The following is a 20,791-nucleotide window of genomic DNA, read 5'->3' on the forward strand; positions in this document are numbered from 1 at the left end:
AGCCCAAAATAAACAATCAGGCGGTAATGAAAAACGACCGGGCGAACACACCCGTGGTCGGGAATATTAACAAGGATAGGCGCCGTGCGCCACAGCACTGATAAGCAGCGGCGAGAAACACCGTTTTAATTTAGATGAATGAAAACCGCTTACCTGAATGAGGACAAGCCAGCCTCCAGCGGCGAGGACACCGCCCCGGAGGACTAATCAGCTAACTCCACCGAGCGAGAGCGCTCAGCTTAACGGAGTAACAAACAATACAACACAAGACCGCCGGCCTGTGAGCAGGCCGGAGACAAGGCTATACAAAATAAGGCGGTTAATAATATTAACAAAGATAGGCGCAGTGCGCCACAGAACTGATAAACAGCGGCGAGAAACACCGCTTTAAATTAAATAAATGAAAACCGCTTACCTGAATGAGGACAAGCCAGCCTCCAGCGGCGAGGACACCGCCCCGGAGGACTAATCAGCTAACTCCGCCGAGCGAGAGCGCTCAGCTTAACGGAGTAACAAACAATACAACACAAGACCGCCGGCCTGTGAGCAGGCCGGAGACAAGGCTACACAAAATAAGGCGGTTAATAATATTAACAAAGATAGGCGCAGTGCGCCACAGAACTGATAAACAGCGGCGAGAACCACCGCTTAAAATTAAATGAATGAAAACCGCTTACCTGAATGAAGACAAGCCGGCCTCCAGCGGCGAGGACACCGCCCCGGAGGACTAATCAGCTAACTCCACCGAGCGAGAGCGCTCAGCTTAACGGAGTAATAAATCAATACGAATACAACACACAAGACAGCCGGCCTGTGAACAGGCCGGCGGCGAGACTACACAAAACAAGGTGGTTAATAATATTAACAAGGATAGGCGCCGAGCGCCGCAGAACTGATAAACAGCGGCGAGAGGAACGCCGCTTTAATTTAAATAATGAAACCCGCTTACCTGAAGCGAAAACAAGCCGGCCTCCAGCGGTGAGGACACCGCCCCGGAGGGCTAATCAGCTAACTCCACCGAGCGAGAGCGCTCAGCTTACGGAGTAATAAATCAATATAACGACAAGAAGAAAAGAGTTGGTGGACTTAGCGCAGTTTCTTGGAGGGTGCATAAGCACAGCCCCAACCCTACGGGTAACGAAACTACCACAGCGCTTTGTCCAAATTTCAATCCAACTCGCAACCTGCAAACGCGAGAAGATGTAAGAGGTCACTTCCTGGGTTTACCGGTCTTTTATGCCGGGGTCACGGGGTGACGTCACCCAGGTCACACGTGACTTTGTTGTTACTATTACTCGACCTGCACGTTCGTGTGATGGATATCCATGTGCTGAAAGCACCGCCTCTGGCGGTCAGTAGAAACGAAATAGAACCAAGACTACAGTTTCTGGCAATAACTAAATCTCAACGTTATAAACAGAAAAATACAACACAATTAAGCTGATCCTGCTGAGCATCACCGCAAAGCCCTCAACACTAAACAGACCACAGTAAAGCTCATTTTATACAATTTTAAACCACCTTACACCATTTCAGGAGGAGTTATCTTTGTAATTACGCCTCATCTTTGCCTCATTCTACAAGAACCAGGCACTATAAATATCTACAAAATGCACCAAGCAACAAGTCTGAGTCCTGCTTAAAAACAAAAGCACAGTGGAACCTCTGCTCGGTCACTCCTACACACTTTTCTAGCACTAGCACTGTTCACGTCAGAGGGGGAGAACCTGTCAGTCAATCAGTACGTGATCTGATACCTTTTATAGCCTTCGATGTGGTTAGGTTAAAAATGGGGGCGGCCTTGGGCTGAAATGCCCTTGAGAAAGGCACCTAACCCCCAACTACTCCCCGGGAGCTGTAGCTTAGCTGCCCACTGCTCTGGGTATGTGTGCGCGCGCTCACTGCTTCAGATGGGTTAAATACAGAGGACGACTTTCACTGTGCTTGAGTGTGCACATGACAAAGGCCTCTTCTTCTGATCAATTAATATTTCTTAAACTTACTTTCAGAATATTTTAATATTTTAAAATACTGACAAACTAAAATAAACTGAAAGGAAGCCACTGATTGAGATGACATTGCATTAATGGCATTTATCCAGAGTGATGCACAACATACAGAGCAGCCTGAGGAGCAGTTGGGGGTTAGGTGCTTTGCTCAAGGACACTTCAGCCATTCCTGCTGGTCCAGGGAATGGAACCAGCCACCTTTTGGTCCCAAAGCTACTTCTCTAACCATTAGGCCACGGCTTCCCAATTTGATTTGATGTCATTTTTCTTTTGTTTTCATTCTTTTCAGTGTCACAATTTTGTAGGCAAGTATCAAATTCAATTTAACAGTTCTTTTTATAGTTTAATGCAGCTCTTTTTTTTGATTTGCTGGTCATTTGTTAGCTAATTATACAGTACATCATGATGCATATTGTGCATCATACAAAAGTCTTCAAGCATCGCGATATACTATTTGTGTCACATCGCCAGCCCGACTTAAATCTACCAGGGTCAATGATTATTAAATGGCATCTTCAGGATCAAACTGTTTTGTGTATTTTAAAGTGCATATTCTGGACCAATTTTGTTTTTTTTTTTATATGAAAGCATGTCCCTTTACACACTCATCCAGAAGGGTAATTTTGCGCAAAGCCATCTGTCTACAGCAGAAAAAAATAAAATAAAACGCGTCTGGAAAAATCCCAAGGTAGTCTGGAGCCAGATTCGTGACGTCACCTGCAGAAGCGCCAGCAGGCTGCGCGAGCTTTGCACGGTTTCAGTGCACAGCCTGTGTAGACCAAGCGCTCCCATTTCTCTCTCATTGTCCGGTCTTTTGGGAAACGATGAGTACTAATCCCATCAAGATCGGTGTTGCTACACCCTCCTACGATACATCTGTTAACCATTTTAATAATTACGCGATAACGTTGAAGAAATTTGCAGAAAACCACCAGGTTGTTTTCTCATAAACAAACCAGCGCTGACGTAGGATTCAGAGGGAGGCGTCCCGCACGCGACGTCACGAAAATCAACGTTTGCCGGGAAATCCAAACGCCAAGTTTTTTCAGAGGCGGACCAATTCGCCTCAAATGGCTTGATTTCAACTGAATTTTTCTGGTATTGCGCAAGGTAAAAAAATTGCAGAGGATGCAGAACGTGACAGATATTTGACCAAAGTTTAATATAAAATAGGAGAATTACATTGATCTTGCTCCTGAATTTACCCATGATATGCACTTTAAGGGGCTTTCTAAAAACCGACCAGTAGATGGCAGACTTGAAACACTTACAACTCAGGAAACTCAAGCTTATGTTACATACTGGAACATTTGTGTGTGTGTGTGTGTGTGTGTGTGTGTGTGTGTGTGTGTGTGTGTGTGTGTGTGTGTGTGTGTGTGTGTGAGTGAGAGTGAGTGAGAAAGAGAAGCACTCACCTTTTCCACTGCTGTACAGCCAAAGTTTAACAGTGGAGTCTGATGATGCAGAGACGAGCAGCGAGTCAGAGGAAGGCAGTGCTACAGCGTTGACAGCACACACAGGACCCGAGTGGCCTGAACACACTGCAGAAGCAGCAAACTAGAACAAGCAATGGTCAAAAAACAAAAGATGATCTATCAAAAACTTTTTGTAGCCACACAGCATATTGTCACTACATTTATGCTACTATAAATATATCAAAAAATACAAACCTGACCATGTTGCTCCTCCCACACAATAACGTTATTGTCAGATCCTCCAGATACCAGCTGTGTTTCTGGACCTGTGATAACACATTCACAATTACTGCACAAACCACACACACACAGGAAGCACTAAAACTGGTTAATTCATTATATTTTATAAAGTTATGATTGTATTTCCAGTCTGCAAATACAGTTGTGGGTCAAAGGTTGTACGTATAAGCAATCATGTTAAGTTTCACATATGTTTTATTATTATAATGACTTTTAAAAAAAAAAGTCAAATGGTGCATATTACAGAGCCTTTTCCTGTTTTCATGCTTCTTTGTTCAAACACCATCTGCATCACCCACAATAAGATGCTCCATGTTATTTCTTTGACAGTCTTATCTGTATAAAAAGGTACACGTTTTGTTCATTTTTACAGCTTAAAAACTCAATATCCTTAAAAAAAAAGTTCACAGGTGCTGATCATAACTTTAGAAAAGCCTGTTGTGTGTGTTCTAGATGAAACTTTATAACAGAAAACTTGTCCGAAATCACTCCCTACCCACTACACAGGGCACTATATAGTGAGGACGCCATTTTGTAGTGCTGTCCGAAATAGGGGTCGACCGATAATCGGCCTGGCCGATATATCGGGCCGATATTCTGCATTTTTAGGGTTATCGGTATCGGCCATAATTTCCACCGATATGCCGATAACATGCCTTTTTGCAGCCATTTCGTTCCTAACGCGACTGTCACTGCACGTCCTTTCCTGCACTCGCCTCTCTGAGTTCAAGAACACGGTCCCGCCCACCACAACATCTGATTTGTTTGGCACAAGAGATATAGCCAATCAACACGTGTAGCTAAATGCTGTGAACTGTTTCAAGGCGGCCGTACGGGCACTCGGGCAGAAGCGGCACAAGGGATACAGCCAATCAACACGCGTAGCTAAACGCTGTGAACTGTTTCAAGGCGGCCGTATGGGCACTCAGGCAGAAGCAGATCCCACTTCAAGGTAAGGACATGCTGCTTTTGCCGCAATAAGTCACAAACACACAAGTTGCAAAAGCACAACATCATTATATGTTTACATTCTTCATCTACTACTCGTTAAAATTGTCCATTTGCATCTGTGTAGCCAGGCAAACTTAGCTTACGGAAGGAAGCACTTGAATTAGCCTACAACCAACTAGTCTCGCTGAAACTACATGTAATGCTTCCTTCACTACAATATAATCCTCCTAAATTGGGAATATTAGGCTTGGGCATTAAAAGCATTAGAATGTAGATGGTTACTTGTAAAGTTGTTACATAATAGGGAGTGATAGCCTACTTTATGTTTGATTTTACTTTTTAAAAAATGCTGCAGGCAGCTCCCTACACTTGATTTGTTATTTAAAAACTACTTGAAGTTGGTAAGTCTTACTTAGTTCTTAGTGTAAAAGAATCCAGAATGTATTTTCATTTATTTTCCACTGAAAATGGTGAGCTGTAATATAGTAGGGAGTGATTTATTTTTTTATTGGTGAATATTTATTTTATTATTATTTTATTTCTCATTTTATTCTAACTAATGTTTGACTTTATTGTACAAATGCTGCTGGCATCTCCCTGCACAAAATTTCATGTTCAATTTTACAATTAAACATACATTTCATGGATATGAAGGTCTGTGTCAGTGTGCGCTATGTTTAATTTCATGTGAATTATAATGTTTACATTTATCGGTTGCACATATCGGTTATCGGCATCCCAATTCCATAATAATCGGTATCGGCCCTGAAAAAAACATATCGGTCGATCCCTAGTCCGAAACGATAGTGAGGATTATTTACACCCTATATAGTGCACTCCAAGTATCCCACAATGCATCACGCAAAGTAGTGTACAACCGATGGTCACTAAACAAGCAATATATCCCAGCATGCATTGCGGTCATGCTGAACGAAATCAAATTAAAAGTCTTAAATGTGATTTAATAAAAGGCAGCAGCAAAGAAGAAAGTATTCAGCCTTGATTTAAAAGAACTGAAAGATGCAGGTGTGTTGTATTGATTGTGGGAAATACGCTCAGTATAATATGTATTTATTACAAAAATACATATATATTATTTACCAGCTTAAGGTCGGTCCGTATCGTGAAATACCGTGACCGAGGCCTCTGGGCCAAGGTCACGGTATTTCATGATACGGACTGACCTTAAGCTGGTAAATAATATAGTTATTTTTTTCTTTACCAAATTCTAACAGGGCGGCACGGTGGTGTAGTGGTTAGCGCTGTCGCCTCACAGCAAGAAGGTCCGCGTTCGAGCCCCGTGGCCGGCGAGGGCCTTTCTGTGTGGAGTTTGCATGTTGCCCACGTGGGTTTCCTCCGGGTGCTCCAGTTTCCCCCCCAGTCCAAAGACATGCAGGTTAGGTTAACTGGTGACTCTAAATTGACCGTAGGTGTGAATGTGAGTGTGAATGGTTGTCTATGTGTCAGCCCTGTGATGACCTGGCGACTTGTCCAGGGTGTACCCTGCCTTTCGCCCGTAGTCAGCTGGGATAGGCTCCAGCTTGCCTGCGACCCTGTAGAACAGGATAAAGCGGCTAGAGATAATGAGATGAGAAATTCTAACAGAAAATGAGAGCACCCGAAAGGGAAACCATATTTAGAACAAACCTGCTACAAGCTCGTTTTCAGCTTTCTCCTGAAATGTTTTCTTTTATTTCGTCTTCATCAGGGTAGTGAAACTCACTTTCGCTGTGAACACTGTCATTATCGCTATCCATGCTGTAAAATTAATGCTATTATTACTGAGAAATGCAAAAATAAATGTTGACAAAAAATTGCTACTATGTTGTTTGTTGTTGTGAACGAGTGAGTCGGCAAAGATCCATAACCAGGGTCCGGATCGTAGGATTCCGGACCACTCACGAGCCAATCAGAGCACACGATTTGATGGAAACCGGACCGCGAAAAAAATAAATGCATGCATTTATTATTTTGAAAACCCACCAGCCGACTGATCTGGCACATTTAAATTGTGTGACAGTAATGACGTAAATACCAGCGCGACGGACTAGTGTCCGAAAGCGTTTTTTCATTTTACCAATGAGCTCACTATATAGTCCTCTATATAGTAATTCCCTATATAGTGAGTAGGGAGTAGTGAATGAGTGAGCGATTTCGGACACAGGGCAAGACTTTGGTTCTAAAGCACAGGGTGTCTCACCTCTTTCACGTCTGTTTTTTGTTGTGAATGGGATTAAATGTGAGCTGATGATGAGCCAAAGAGAACGTTATTTAAAAAAATAAAAAAAATTCTAACTGGCACAACGCATCATAAACCTTCATGTTATATAATAAAGAAATAATAATGAGAAATCAACTAGGTGAAGCTTTGGGCTCCAGGGGATGAATAATGTCCTGGTCAGTGTCAACTGAAAAGATGGATCTGTACAATAATGAAATATTATCGCTCCACTTTTTAACCAGGATTTTTACATAAACAAAACCACAGTAAACCTCCCAGTGCTACCTGACCTCAAAAACTGTACATTTACAAGTCCTGATTGTTTCCGTTTACTCTCACTAGTGTTAGATAAAAAAATAAGCATGTTTATTTCTTATAGATGCCAAGAAAGGTCGTACTTGCAGTACATTTTAAATGCCATTTTCTCCTGATAACGAGAAAATTATTGCATAATCTTGAAATAACAAAGCTTGTTTTCTTGTGATAAGTTTGTTTTTATCTCTCATCTCATTATCTTTAGCCGCTTTATCCTTCTACAGGGTCGCAGGCAAGCTGGAGCCTATCCCAGCTGACTACGGGCGAAAGGCGGGGTACACCCTGGACAAGTCGCCAAGTCATCACAGGGCTGACACATAGACACAGACAACCATTCACACTCACATTCACACCTACGCGCAATTTAGAGTCGCCAGTTAACCTAACCTGCATGTCTTTGGACTGTGGGGGAAACCGGAGCACCCGGAGGAAACCCACGCGGACACGGGGAGAACATGCAAACTCCGCGCAGAAAGGCCCTCGCCGGCCACGGGACTCGAACCCGGACCTTCTTGCTGTGAGGCGACAGCGCTAACCACTACACCACCATGCCGCCCTTTGTTTTTATTAATAAGTTAATTTTATTTAATAATTCATTTTCTTCAATGTAGTGTATTTTTATTTTTTTTCCCCCCATTCATTCATTAACAGACAGAACGAATGTGAAATACGTGTGCTGCCTTTAGATGTTCGGGTCTGCACACACGCCACAACCGTCATATCAGCATGTGTCTACTCTACGCCGAGAGGCGCGAGTAATCCACTGAATTGGGACTGGGGATTGCACTTATTCCCCATGAACAAGGAGTTCGTTGTAAGCATGGGTCACATGCTTGCGTTCATTAGGTCCTGGCCCTTAATTTACACACCACCGGTTGCTACTACTGATCATGAAATAAATAAATAAATAAATAAATAAAAATAACTAGGCTACACAAAACAAAATGAATACATATTAAATAAAAAGAAAATAATAAAATTCATTCATGTCAATGAATAAATAATTCATTCATTATCACAAGAAAATGGCACTAAAAATTACTGCAAGTATAACCGCTCTCGGCTTCTTTAACCTTCATCCTACCAAGTGGGGTCCATCTGGACCCCGCACCTATATGTTTGTTTGCCATTTTAAAAATATGTGACATACTGCTTCACCGTTTTATGAATTTGTCGGAATTTATGTCTTAATTAAAACACTAAAGCACCGGAAGATCAGCTTTTTGCATTGTGAAGGTATAATTAATTTGTTACTGGGGTCCAACCGGACCCCAGAGTAAAGTTTATCTGTCTTTCATTTTACAATTGAATAGCACACTGAAAGTTAACTTCTTTTATTTCTTTTATGTTCCATAATGAAACTACCAAGGCATTCCTTCTTGGGGTCCGTGTGGACCCCACTGCTGCAATAAGCACAGGCTGCAAAACAAAAGCCCTAAATTATTTTACAATTACTTTTTTGTTTTAAATTCTGTAAGAAAAGACCTAAGTTGTAATCCAGAATGTTTTACAGCTGCAAAAATCATGTACAGGTATATAATGCCAATTTTTTTTGTGGCGCTATAATTTGCTACATGTATGCTAGTTATTGCAATGTTATTGCATTTATAATACATCATTGATATTCAGCCATAGTGGATTTTGTTCTTCAATAAAGTTATGTCTGTTTGCTGCATTGAATGGGTTCTTACTGCATTGATTTCAAGGTATTCCCTCCTGGGGTCCATACAGACCCCGCCTGGTAGTTTGTGTATGTAAAATTGGCTGGTAGGATGAAGGTTAAGTGTGTTCTTTATGCCTTGGGCCCTTTAGTGTATTGCTGTTATTAATACAAGATGTTCTGAACAAAACTTATCTGGTGATTTTGTCTTTATTAGCTTTAATTTTAAAGAAAAGTATTGGGGTCCAAACGGACCCCACATGGTAAGATTAAGGTGTAAAATAGCATGGTAGGATGAGGGTTAATTTCTTGGAGACCAGCATGTATTTTGACAGCATAGGAATAAAAATAAGACCCGTCCCCAGGTTGATGTTCTGGTCCTCGACTTCAATTTAAGGTCAAACTATTTGGTAAAACATGCTAGTAACAGGATATTACTTTTATATCTCAGTAAGATATAATACAACTTAAATGTGATGTTTCATTACAATATCACTGAAATTCACTGGAGGAGATGTTCTTTATGATGCATTTCTAAAATCTTTGACTAAGAAGTGGATGTTACTCGGGCGGCACGGTGGTGTAGTGGTTAGCGCTGTCGCCTCACAGCAAGAAGGTCCTGGGTTCGAGCCCAGCGGCCGGCGAGGGCCTTTCTGTGCGGAGTTTGCATGTCCTCCCCGTGTCCGCGTGGGTTTCCTCCGGGTGCTCCGGTTTCCCCCACAGTCCAGCCATGCAGGTTAGGTTAACTGGTGACTCTAAATTAATCGTAGGTGTGAATGTGAGTGTGAATGGTTGTCTGTGTGTCAGCCCTGTGATGACCTGGTGACTTGTCCAGGGTGTACCCCGCCTCTCGCCCGTAGTCAGCTGGGATAGGCTCCAGCTTGCCTGCGACCCTGTAGAACAGGATAAAGCGGCTAGAGATAATAGATGGATGTTACTCGGGGGGTAACAGAACGCTCTGGCCATGATTCAGTATTATGACTTTTGATTTCTGAATCACGAACAGTGCAAAACTGTGCATTTTTGTCTGTATAAAACTAAACACATCAAAAACTGCTAAATACAGGAGGTTTAATACTGTAAACAAAAATATACTACAGGTTCACTGTGGCTTAAAAAGGTAAACACATTTATAAATTCTCCCAAAAATTGTACTGAATATACAGAAAAGTCTATGACTGAGAGAAAATGCTTGATGGAAAACATAATGAGCATAATAAATCGCCATGATGATTTCGGAGGAAGAAAATTCCTGCTCACCGCAGTCCTCCCTGTAAATCCAGCGCACAGTGTTCACCCTGCCACTGTGCTTATTCAGGAGATCAACAACTTTCACCTCCTGCAGAATACACACACACACACACACATATTACACAAGTTACTTTTGCCTTAAATGATACCTACAGGGTCAATTTACTCCGGTCACTTTCTGACTAAATCAGACCAGAGGATGTGCTAGCAGCAATATTCCTGACAGATAATAAACACCATGGTCTTTAAATCACAGCTCACTGGCTAAAAACACAACAGCAAAGATTTAGCGATGGTCAGAAAAGTTTCAACAAACTGACCAAACGGTTCTGCAGCTAGGTGGGTTTTTTTATTATTATTTTTAATGAAAATTAAACATTAAATTACAGAAAAGGGCTAATTTCATTGTTTTTGTTCACCATTGACCACTGCATTATCTGAAACGGAGGTCATATATCCTAACAAAATATTATGACGTATCAATTTCTTTTATAAACCCACTAACTCCAGTGAAAAACATTAAACCACACTGTATTTTTTTTTAAAACTAGCTTTGCCAAAATAATTTAATATGTTCAGAACCAAAACATTTTACTCATCTCATTCTCATTATCTCTAGCCGCTTTATCCTGTTCTACAGGGTCGCAGGCAAGCTGGAGCCTATCCCAGCTGACTACGGGTGAAAGGCGGGGTACACCCTGGACAAGTCGCCAGGTCATCACAGGGCTGACACATAGATACAGACAACCATTCACACTCACATTCACACCTACGCTCAATTTAGAGTCACCAGTTAACCTAACCTGCATGTCTTTGGACTGTGGGGGAAACCGGAGCACCCGGAGGAAACCCACGCGGACACGGGGAGAACATGCAAACTCCACACAGAAAGGCCCTCGCCGGCCACGGGGCTCGAACCCGGACCTTCTTGCTGTGAGGCGACAGCGCTAACCACTACACCACCGTGCCGCCCAAAACATTTTACTTTCTAAATCAAATTTTACATCATTCCTGGTTCTAGGTAGATGTTTATTCCAGAAGAATTTCTCAAAATGTTGGACTTAAAGGCAGACTGCCTTTCAGATTTTAAGTGTAGGTCATAAAATGAATTTTCCCCGACACCCAATTATTTTTGTTTAGTGGACCGAAAGCTCCCGAATTCGAATCAGACTTCCAGTTTTATTTGTTTTGGTTTTTTTTTAAAGCAGAACAATTAATAAATGTACAGCCACGTGGCCCTAAACTCTCTGCCATTTTTTCTTGCTTCACCATGACCCAATAGGCCATTTGCAGGAATTGGTCACGTGTCAAGTTTCCCCATAGCAACAAGCCCGTGGTGGGCGAGCTAACTTGACATTCCTTGACAACCATAAGAGTTTGACTGGTGATGCGAAGCAATCCATTTCTATAATAGCTGTTTTTACCTTTTCTACTGTCTTTTTTTACCCGAATTTGTGTGTACTTGGAAAAAGTTTGTGGTTTTAACTTCTGTCGTAAGTTAAAGCGAATTGTTGGCCGTAAAAGAGTTTTTTGGACTCAAGTTGGTCGCCGCCGAAAGAAATTGATTATCGAACAGCAAGTAAAAGTGCAAAAGGAAAAGAAACAGTGCAAAAGGGGTTTCAAGCAAACGATAAAGGTAGAAAAGGAGAAATTATAAAGTTATAAATATACCTGAGAAATCCGCCATTTCACACGTGAATTTCTTTCAGCGGCAACCAACTTGAGTCCAAAAAAACTCTCTTTTACGGCCAATGATTCAATGACGATGACTCAGGTAAACCTGCGCATGTGCACACGGACTTCCTCTGTCTGCTTGACTGCACGAAGCGAGTGATTTCATGCACATTATTTGCTCGGGAATCTCCTCAAATTAAATAACTTCCCAGCCACAGAATGGCCTGATATTTTGTGAGATATTACAGAAATAAACATATTTATTTTTTTCGTGGTCCAAATCCTGCCCTCTGATTGGCTGGCGAGCAGGTCCATATCCTATGGTACGGACCCCAGTTACGGACCTCTGGCGACTCGCTCGTTCACAACAACAACAAACATAGTAGAATTTGTCAACATTTATCTTTTTTTTTATAAGATTTATTTATAAGATTATCAAAAATCTTATAAATTTTTGCCAGCATCTCTCAGGAGAATAGCATTAATTTTACAGCATGGATAGCGATAATAACAGTCTTCACAGCGAAAGCGAGTTTTACTACCCTGAGGAAGACAAAATAAAAGAAAACATTTCAGGAGAAAGCTAAAAACCTCTCTAACTTGCTAACACTGAGCAAAAACATGGCTGAATCCTGAATGACTCCTATTTGTATAAATAGGGGACTACATAGGCAGCAAAATGTAGTTTTTTTCCTGCCATGGAAGTGCACTTGTACACCGAGGAGGAAGCCATTTGCATTACAGCCGTGAATGAGGATTCAAAATGGCGACTCAGCTCGGTTTTCCCTTTCGGGTGCTCTCATTTTCTGTTAGAATTTGGTAAAGAAAAAAATAAATATATTATTTACCAGCTTAAGGTCGGTACGTATGGTGAAATACCGTAACCTCGGCCCAGAGGGCCTCGCTCAGTACTTTCAAGACCTTGGTCACGGTATTTCACCATACGGACCTCCCAGCTGGTAAATAACATATATCACTATGACCAAATTTCAGAGGGAACTAAATTTCACCAATTTTGTGAAATCAAAAAACCATCTACTTTTGTTTTTTTGTTTGTTTTTAATCTAAGCTGTTTTTAGTACTGGAACTGTATTTATAATATTACTACTAGATAATATACTGGAAAATGGCATACATTAAGTGCATGGTATTTTCACGATTAAATAATAAAGAAATTGTTTTTTTAAACAAACATTTATAGAAGTCATTCTTTTGTGTGTGTTCACAGTGAAACATACATTGTAATAAATGCTGTAGAACAAAGAAGGCTTCAAAAATAATAAAATTAGAGTTTTCTACATAAACTACAATACATGAAAGAAATCCAATATATGGTGTGATGACCCTTTGCTTTAAAAAAATAAAAATAAACCCACAAGTAGTCTCAGATACAATTTGTACAGTTTTATACAAATTTCAGCATCAATATCAAATTACGTGAACCTAGGATTATACTAAAACTGTACACCAAATTTCATCAAAATCCGTTCGCTACGTTTTGAGTTACATTGGGTACAGACAAAAACATTCCGGATCCACATACATATCCGTATTTGGATCAAAATCTAATCAGTTGTTCCTTGGCCCCTGGCTCACCTTTCCTCAAAATTTCATCAAAATCTGTTCACTATTTTTTGAGTTATGTTGGGAACAAACAAAAGCAAAAACATAACCTCATCCAATAAAGTTGGTGGAGGAAATGAGCTGTACAGTAGGTTTTACTGAGCATCTTACAGAACCAGCCACAGTTCATCTGGACACTTTGTCACACTTCTTAATTTTGCAGCAAAACCCAGCTTTTCAGATTTTGTCTGAAAAGTGTCTCTTAAATACTTGTTGCTTTCTTTACTGACCTACAAAATTCTTCTGTCGCATTTAAATTTTGTGCATTTAAATTATAGATGAAAGTCTTCCGGATTTACCCGGAAATCCGTATATTTGACAAAACTCTGGAAAATCTCTGGTTTTCCGAATGGAGAAATTTATTTTTTGGATTTTTCGCGTTCCCAATACTTCGCGTTGTCCTTGCGTGGGCACAGTCCTTAAATAGCCCAAACACAGTCCATTGATTAAAGACAGATGTTCTTTGTTAACGGCGCGCGTGCCGGAGCTCGTTAGGCACACGCGCGCCAAAGGCGCACCTTCAGGTGCACGAGCTAAGGCGCGCAGGACTGGCACCGTTCTGCGCAAGCGCAACACAATCGCACTAGAAAGCATGTTCAAGCTGCCAGTGTAGCTGCAGTCTTTTTAGTTGCGAATTACAAGTATTGCCTCGTGTTAATAATTCGCCATGTCAAAACAAGCAAAACTTTCCTCCTTCTTTTGACGTGAAGAGAGGTAAACAATTTATTATATATATTTTTCCATCAGGCAGCACGGTGGTGTAGTGGTTAGCACTGTCGCCTCACAGCAAGAAGGTCTGGGTTCGAGCCCCGGGGCCGACAAAGGCCTTTCTGTGTGGAGTTTGCATGTTCTCCCCGTGTCCGCGTGGGTTTCCTCCGGGTGCTCCGGTTTCCCCCACAGTCCAAAGACATGCAGGTTAGGTTAACTGGTGACTCTAAATTGAGCGTAGGTGTGAATGTGAGTGTGAATGGTTGTCTGTGTCTATGTGTCAGCCCTGTGATGACCTGGCGACTTGTCCAGGGTGTACCCCGCCTTTCACCCGTAGTCAGCTGGGATAGGCTCCAGCTTGCCTGCAACCCTGTAGAACAGGATAAAGCGGCTACAGATAATGAAATGAGATGAGATTTTTCCATCAAAGTTGCATTTTGTGGCTTCGAAGCGAAGTTTTAGTGCCGTTTCTAGAACACATCATCAAGAAAACGTGGAAGAAACAGCAATAATGGAAGAGCCGGTTTCTAAGCTGCCTAAAACTAGCAATGGTAATTATTTTTTGTTACATAATGCACTCAGGCTGCCAGGCAGTGTGAGACACACACACACACCCTGAAAAATCCTAGCTACGCCCCTGATTTACATGAGAAATTTGATATTCATTGGTGTGTTTAAATTTACAGACAATACGAACTAATGTAAACAATTGGCTTCAACTCGCATAAATCTCATCTCATCTCATTATCTCTAGCCGCTTTATCCTTCTACAGGGTCGCAGGCAAGCTGGAGCCTATCCCAGCTGACTACGGGCGAAAGGCGGGGTACACCCTGGACAAGTTGCCAGGTCATCACAGGGCTGACACATAGACACAGACAACCATTCACACTCACATTCACACCTACGGTCAATTTAGAGCCACCAGTTAACCTAACCTGCATGTCTTTGGACTGTGGGGGAAACCGGAGCACCCGGAGGAAACCCACGCGGACACGGGGAGAACATGCAAACTCCACACAGAAAGGCCCTCGCCGGCCCCGGGGCTCGAACCCAGGACCTTCTTGCTGTGAGGCGACAGCGCTAACCACTACACCACCATGCCGCCACTCGCATAAATATGAATTGGAAATGTTTAGTTCACTTTAGCTTCTGCAAACGCACAGCTCTACTAAAAGATTGATAAACGAGGCTCAATGTCCCCAACATTGAAACCTGAAAGCTTTAGAAACTCTAACCAACCTTTACTTTTTACAGGACTGTTTTGGGATTTTGCTGAGTTTACCTTCAACTGTCTGATATTTTTCAAAGTAATGAACTGTGTAGCAGGAAAATCACCGCGTTTTCTAAATGCACTCCTGAAAATTACTCATTAACTAGGGGAATTAAATTTGGTATTTTTAACATGTTAATGTACATGAAAGAAAAATGCTTAAAAGTTATAACTTGTTTTAGTGAAAATAAGTACTAAAATGCACTAGAATGTAGGGTTTTGCGTGTTATGTTATTAAAATTTTTTCAGAGGCCGTTGCCCCCCATCTTAGTTTGACTTTCAAAAGTTCAGGATTTTTTTCTTTGCTCCACTTTCATCTCTATTAAATGTAGAAGTCATGATCTCACACATGCCCTGTGCAAGAAAAGCCAGAGCAGACTCCACCTGCTGAGGAGGCTCAGGGCCTTTGGAGTTCAGGCTCCACTTCTGAACTCTTTTTATGACTCTGTGGTGGCATCAGCCATATTCTATATGGAGTTGTCTGTTGGGGAAGCAGTATCACAACAGCAGAGAGGAAAAAAACTTAACAAGCTGATTAAGAAGGCAGGATCTGTCCTGGGCTCTGCACTGGACTCAGTGGGCATAGTGAGGGAGAGGAGGATGTTGGCCAAGTTGTCATCCTTAATGGCGAACACCTCCCATCCACTGCAGGAGACCGTAGCAGCACTGGGCAGCTCCTTCAGTGACCGGCTCCTCCATCTGCGGTGTGTTAAGGAGAGATACAGCAGCTCCTTCCTCCCTACTGCTGTGAGACTGTACAACCGGCACCTCACCAAGCACAGCACCAGACACTCCTCACAATAATCAACAATACTGTCCAGATCACTTCTACATCCATAGAGACCCCTCTGAACATATACTGTGTGCACTGACTATCAGCATCAGTACTTTACAGTAGGGCTTTTCAAAGTGTGGGGCGCACCTCCCCTAGGGGGCGCCAGAGTTCTTCGGGGGGGCGCAACGTCAGGAAAAATAAACCAGAATAAGTTACTATTGCGGACATTTAGCGAACTTCAGCTAGCCTTTGCCAGAGACAAAATGGATCGATTTGTAGTACCTAAAGCTACAGTGAGTGAGGAGACAGAGTCTGGGCCAAGCAAAAAAAGAAGGAAGTATGACCACGATTATTTAAAGTTTGGATTTTCATAGACTGGATCTGAAGATGCTCCACTGCCACAGTGTGTTGTCTGCCAAGAGGTGCTAGCTAACGATGCTATGAGATGTTTAAAATGTGTAAAACAAGATGTTTAAAAAAAAACACAGACGTTTAAAATGTGTAAAACAAGATGTTTAAAAAAAAGCACAGATGTTTAAAATGTGAAAAAAAGATGTTTTAAAAAAGCACAGATGTTTAAAATGTGTAAAAAAGAGGTTTTTAAAAAAGCACAGATGTTTAAAATGTGTAAAACAAGATGTTTAAAAAAAAGCACAGATGTTTAAAATGTTTTTAAAAAAGATGTTTAAAAAAAGCACAGATGTTTAAAATGTGTAAAAAAGGTTTTTAAAAAAGCACAGATGTTTAAAATGTGTAAAAAAAAAAGATGTTTGAAAAAAAGCACAGATGTTTAAAATGTGTAAAAAAGGTGTTTTTAAAAAAGCACAGATGTTTAAAATGTGTAAAAAAGGTGTTTTAAAAAAGCACAGATGTTTAAAATGTGTAAAATAAGATGTTTAAAAAAAGCAGACGTTTAAAATGTGTAAAATAAGATGCTTAAAAAAGCACAGATGTTTAAAATGTGTAAAAAAAAAAGGTGTTTTAAAAAAGCACAGATGTTTAAAATGTGTAAAAGTGGTTTAAAAAAGCACAGATGTTTAAAATGTGTAAAAGTGGTTTAAAAAAGCACAGATGTTTAAAATGTGTAAAAAAGAGGTTTAAAAAAAAGCACAGATGTTTAAAATGTGTAAAAAAAAAAAAAAAGGTGTTTTAATAAAGCTCCTGTTTTAAATGTGTAAAATAAGATGTTTAAAAAAGCACAGATGTTTAAAATGTGTAAAAAAAAAAGGTGTTTTAAAAAAGCACAGATGTTTAAAATGTGTAAAAAAAAAAAGAGGTTTAAAAAAGCACAGATGTTTAAAATGTGTAAGTGTTTTAAAAAAGCACAGATGTTTAAAATGTGTAAAAAAGAGGTTTTAAAAAAGCACAGATGTTTAAAATGTGTAAAAAAGAGGTTTAAAAAAAAGCACAGATGTTTAAAATGTGTAAAAAAAAAAAAAGGTGTTTTAATAAAGCTCCTGTTTTAAATGTGTAAAATAAGATGTTTAAAAAAGCACAGATGTTTAAAATGTGTAAAAAAAAAAGGTGTTTTAAAAAAGCACAGATGTTTAAAATGTGTAAAAAAAAAAAGAGGTTTAAAAAAGCACAGATGTTTAAAATGTGTAAGTGTTTTAAAAAAGCACAGATGTTTAAAATGTGTAAAAAAGAGGTTTTAAAAAAGCACAGATGTTTAAAATGTGTAAAAAAAAAAAAGGTGTTTTAATAAAGCTCCTATGTTTTAAATGTGTAAAAAAAAGATGTTTTCAAAAACCACAGATGTTTAAAATGTATAAAAGAAAAAAATAATGTGTACAACAACCATTTTTTTTAAATACGAATGGAACATTAAGTATAGCAACAACAAAAATTGTGTGTGTGTGTGTGTGTGGGGGGGGGGGGGGGGGGGGGGCTGACTCTCCCACACTTTGAAAACCCCTGATCTACAGCAAACTGCTAGTTACACACTGTTAAAATGGCTCTTGTGCAATACTGCCTGGGTAATACTGGTAATAATACCTGTGCAATACCACCTTTGTAATACACTTATGTTAACTATATATCTGCAAACCTGTTAATAAATTAACAAATTTGCATGAATTATCTCTAAATTTGTAGTTTATTTATTTTATATATATTATATATATACACACACACATATATATATATATATATATATATATATATATATATATATATGTGTGTGTGTGTGTGTGTGTATATATATATATATATATGTGTGTGTGTGTGTGTATATCTCATCTCATCTCATTATCTCTAGCCGCTTTATCCTTCTACAGGGTCGCAGGCAAGCTGGAGCCTATCCCAGCTGACTACAGGCGAAAGGCGGGGTACACCCTGGACAAGTCGCCAGGTCATCACAGGGCTGACACATAGACACAGACAACCATTCACACTCACATTCACACCTACGCTCAATTTAGAGTCACCAGTTAACCTAACCTGCATGTCTTTGGACTGTGGGGGAAACCGGAGCACCCGGAGGAAACCCACGCGGACACGGGGAGAACATGCAAACTCCGCACAGAAAGGCCCTCGCCGGCCACGGGGCTCGAACCCAGGACCTTCTTGCTGTGAGGCGACAGCGCTAACCACTACACCACCGTGCCGCCGTATGTGTGTGTGTGTGTGTGTGTGTGTATATATATATATATATATACACATATACACACACACATACATACATACTTTTTTGTATACTTAGTACTTTTGCACTACTCCTTCACTGCCTTATCTTTTTCTCTTTATATATTGTGCTGCTGTAGCAATGTAAATTTCCCCTTATGGGATAATAAAAGGCTCTCTTATCAAATAAAGGGTGCCTGAAACTTTTGCATAGTACCAGTGTGTGTGTGTGATAATTTCTTGTAAGAATATCAACCAGTAAAGAGTGATTGCGTTGTTGTTGTTGTTGTTGTTTTTAACCACTCTTAGGAAACTATGAGATGTGTGTCATTGTGAAAAAAATGTGCTTTAAGTCCAGAACCTTAGCTCCTGCTCTGGATCTCGCTATGAGTAGTTCAGTCCTGAGCTAACATGCTAATTCACCAGGAGACGCCGCACAGATTAAATGAAAATAAAGAAAAACAATCTGCAGACAGTTACCTGTGGATCATACAGAGCAACTGAGTTACACGTCCCGAAGGCGATTAAGTCTCTGCGGCTCCAGGAGAGAGCGTGTGGAGTCCGGTTTACACTACACGCTACATGGCATGTTGTTATCATGGGGCTCGCCATCTTTGCTGTCATCCGGGTTGCCAGGCCTGCGTGAAATTCAGCCTTACACAGCCAAAGAAAATCCTGCCTTCAAAACCGACACACTTTCCCAAACCAGATATCATATAAGTTTATCCTTATATTTAAAATCAATATTTGAATTTACGAATGAACAAGTATTGACACAATATTTCATCAGTGGTTCTCTCTTAACATTCATAAATGTTATTTCAAAAAAGAAATACTTTCCTCCAAATAGTGTATGTAATATATATATATATATATATATATATATATATATATATATATATATATACACACAACCCCGATTCCAAAAAAGTTGGGACAAAGTACAAATTGTAAATAAAAACGGAATGCAATGATGTGGAAGTTTCAAAATTCCATATTTTATTCAGAATAGAACATAGATGACATATCAAATGTTTAAACTGAGAAAATTTATCATTTAAAGAGAAAAATTAGGTGATTTTAAATTTCATGACAACAACACATCTCAAAAAAGTTGGGACAAGGCCATGTTTACCACTGTGAGACATTCCCTTTTCTCTTTACAACAGTCTGTAAACGTCTGGGGACTGAGGAGACAAGTTGCTCAAGTTTAGGGATAGGAATGTTAACCCATTCTTGTCTAATGTAGGATTCTAGTTGCTCAACTGTCTTAGGTCTTTTTTGTCGTATCTTCCGTTTTATGATGCGCCAAATGTTTTCTATGGGTGAAAGATCTGGACTGCAGGCTGGCCAGTTCAGTACCCGGACCCTTCTTCTACGCAGCCATGATGCTGTAATTGATGCAGTATGTGGTTTGGCATTGTCATGGTGGAAAATGCAAGGTCTTCCCTGAAAGAGACGTCGTCTGGATGGGAGCATATGTTGCTCTAGAACCTGGATATACCTTTCAACATTGATGGTGTCTTTCCAGATGTGCAAGCTGCCCATGCCACACGCACTAATGCAACCCCATACCATCAGAGATGCAGGCTTCTGAACTGAGCGCTGATAACAACTTGGGTCGTCCTTCTCCTCTTTAGTCCGAATGACACGGTGTCCCTGATTTCCATAAAGAACTTCAAATTTTGATTTGTCTGACCACAGAACAGTTTTCCACTTTGCCACAGTCCATTTTAAATGAGCCTTGGCCCAGAGAAGACGTCTGCGCTTCTGGATCATGTTTACATACGGCTTCTACTTTGAACTATAGAGTTTTAGCTGGCAATGGCGGATGGCACGGTGAATTGTGTTCACAGATAATGTTCTCTGGAAATATTCCTGAGCCCATTTTGTGATTTCCAATACAGAAGCATGCCTGTATGTGATGCAGTGCCGTCTAAGGGCCTGAAGATCACGGGCACCCAGTATGGTTTTCCGGCCTTGACCCTTACGCACA

The 20,791-nt window shown here is 40.5% G+C and overlaps 1 protein-coding gene across 2 annotated transcripts in view; it reads right to left on the reverse strand.

Moving 5' to 3' along the window:
* Positions 1–19,409, reverse strand: part of elp2 (elongator acetyltransferase complex subunit 2) — a 98,075-nt gene extending 78,666 nt beyond the window's left edge. For both annotated transcript variants that reach the window (XM_060942778.1, XM_060942779.1), the window contains exons 1-4: positions 19,276–19,409; positions 10,132–10,210; positions 3,680–3,750; positions 3,425–3,566 (exon numbers count right to left, since the gene is read on the reverse strand). In XM_060942778.1, coding sequence (XP_060798761.1) covers positions 3,425–3,566; positions 3,680–3,750; positions 10,132–10,210; positions 19,276–19,407 — 424 coding nt within the window. In that variant the 5' untranslated portion in view covers positions 19,408–19,409. The remainder of the gene's footprint in view (positions 1–3,424; positions 3,567–3,679; positions 3,751–10,131; positions 10,211–19,275) is intronic.
* Between the last annotated feature and the right edge of the window lie 1,382 nt (positions 19,410–20,791).

Source organism: Neoarius graeffei, chromosome 16, assembly GCF_027579695.1.
Source record: "Neoarius graeffei isolate fNeoGra1 chromosome 16, fNeoGra1.pri, whole genome shotgun sequence".
Lineage (NCBI taxonomy): Eukaryota > Metazoa > Chordata > Actinopteri > Siluriformes > Ariidae > Neoarius > Neoarius graeffei.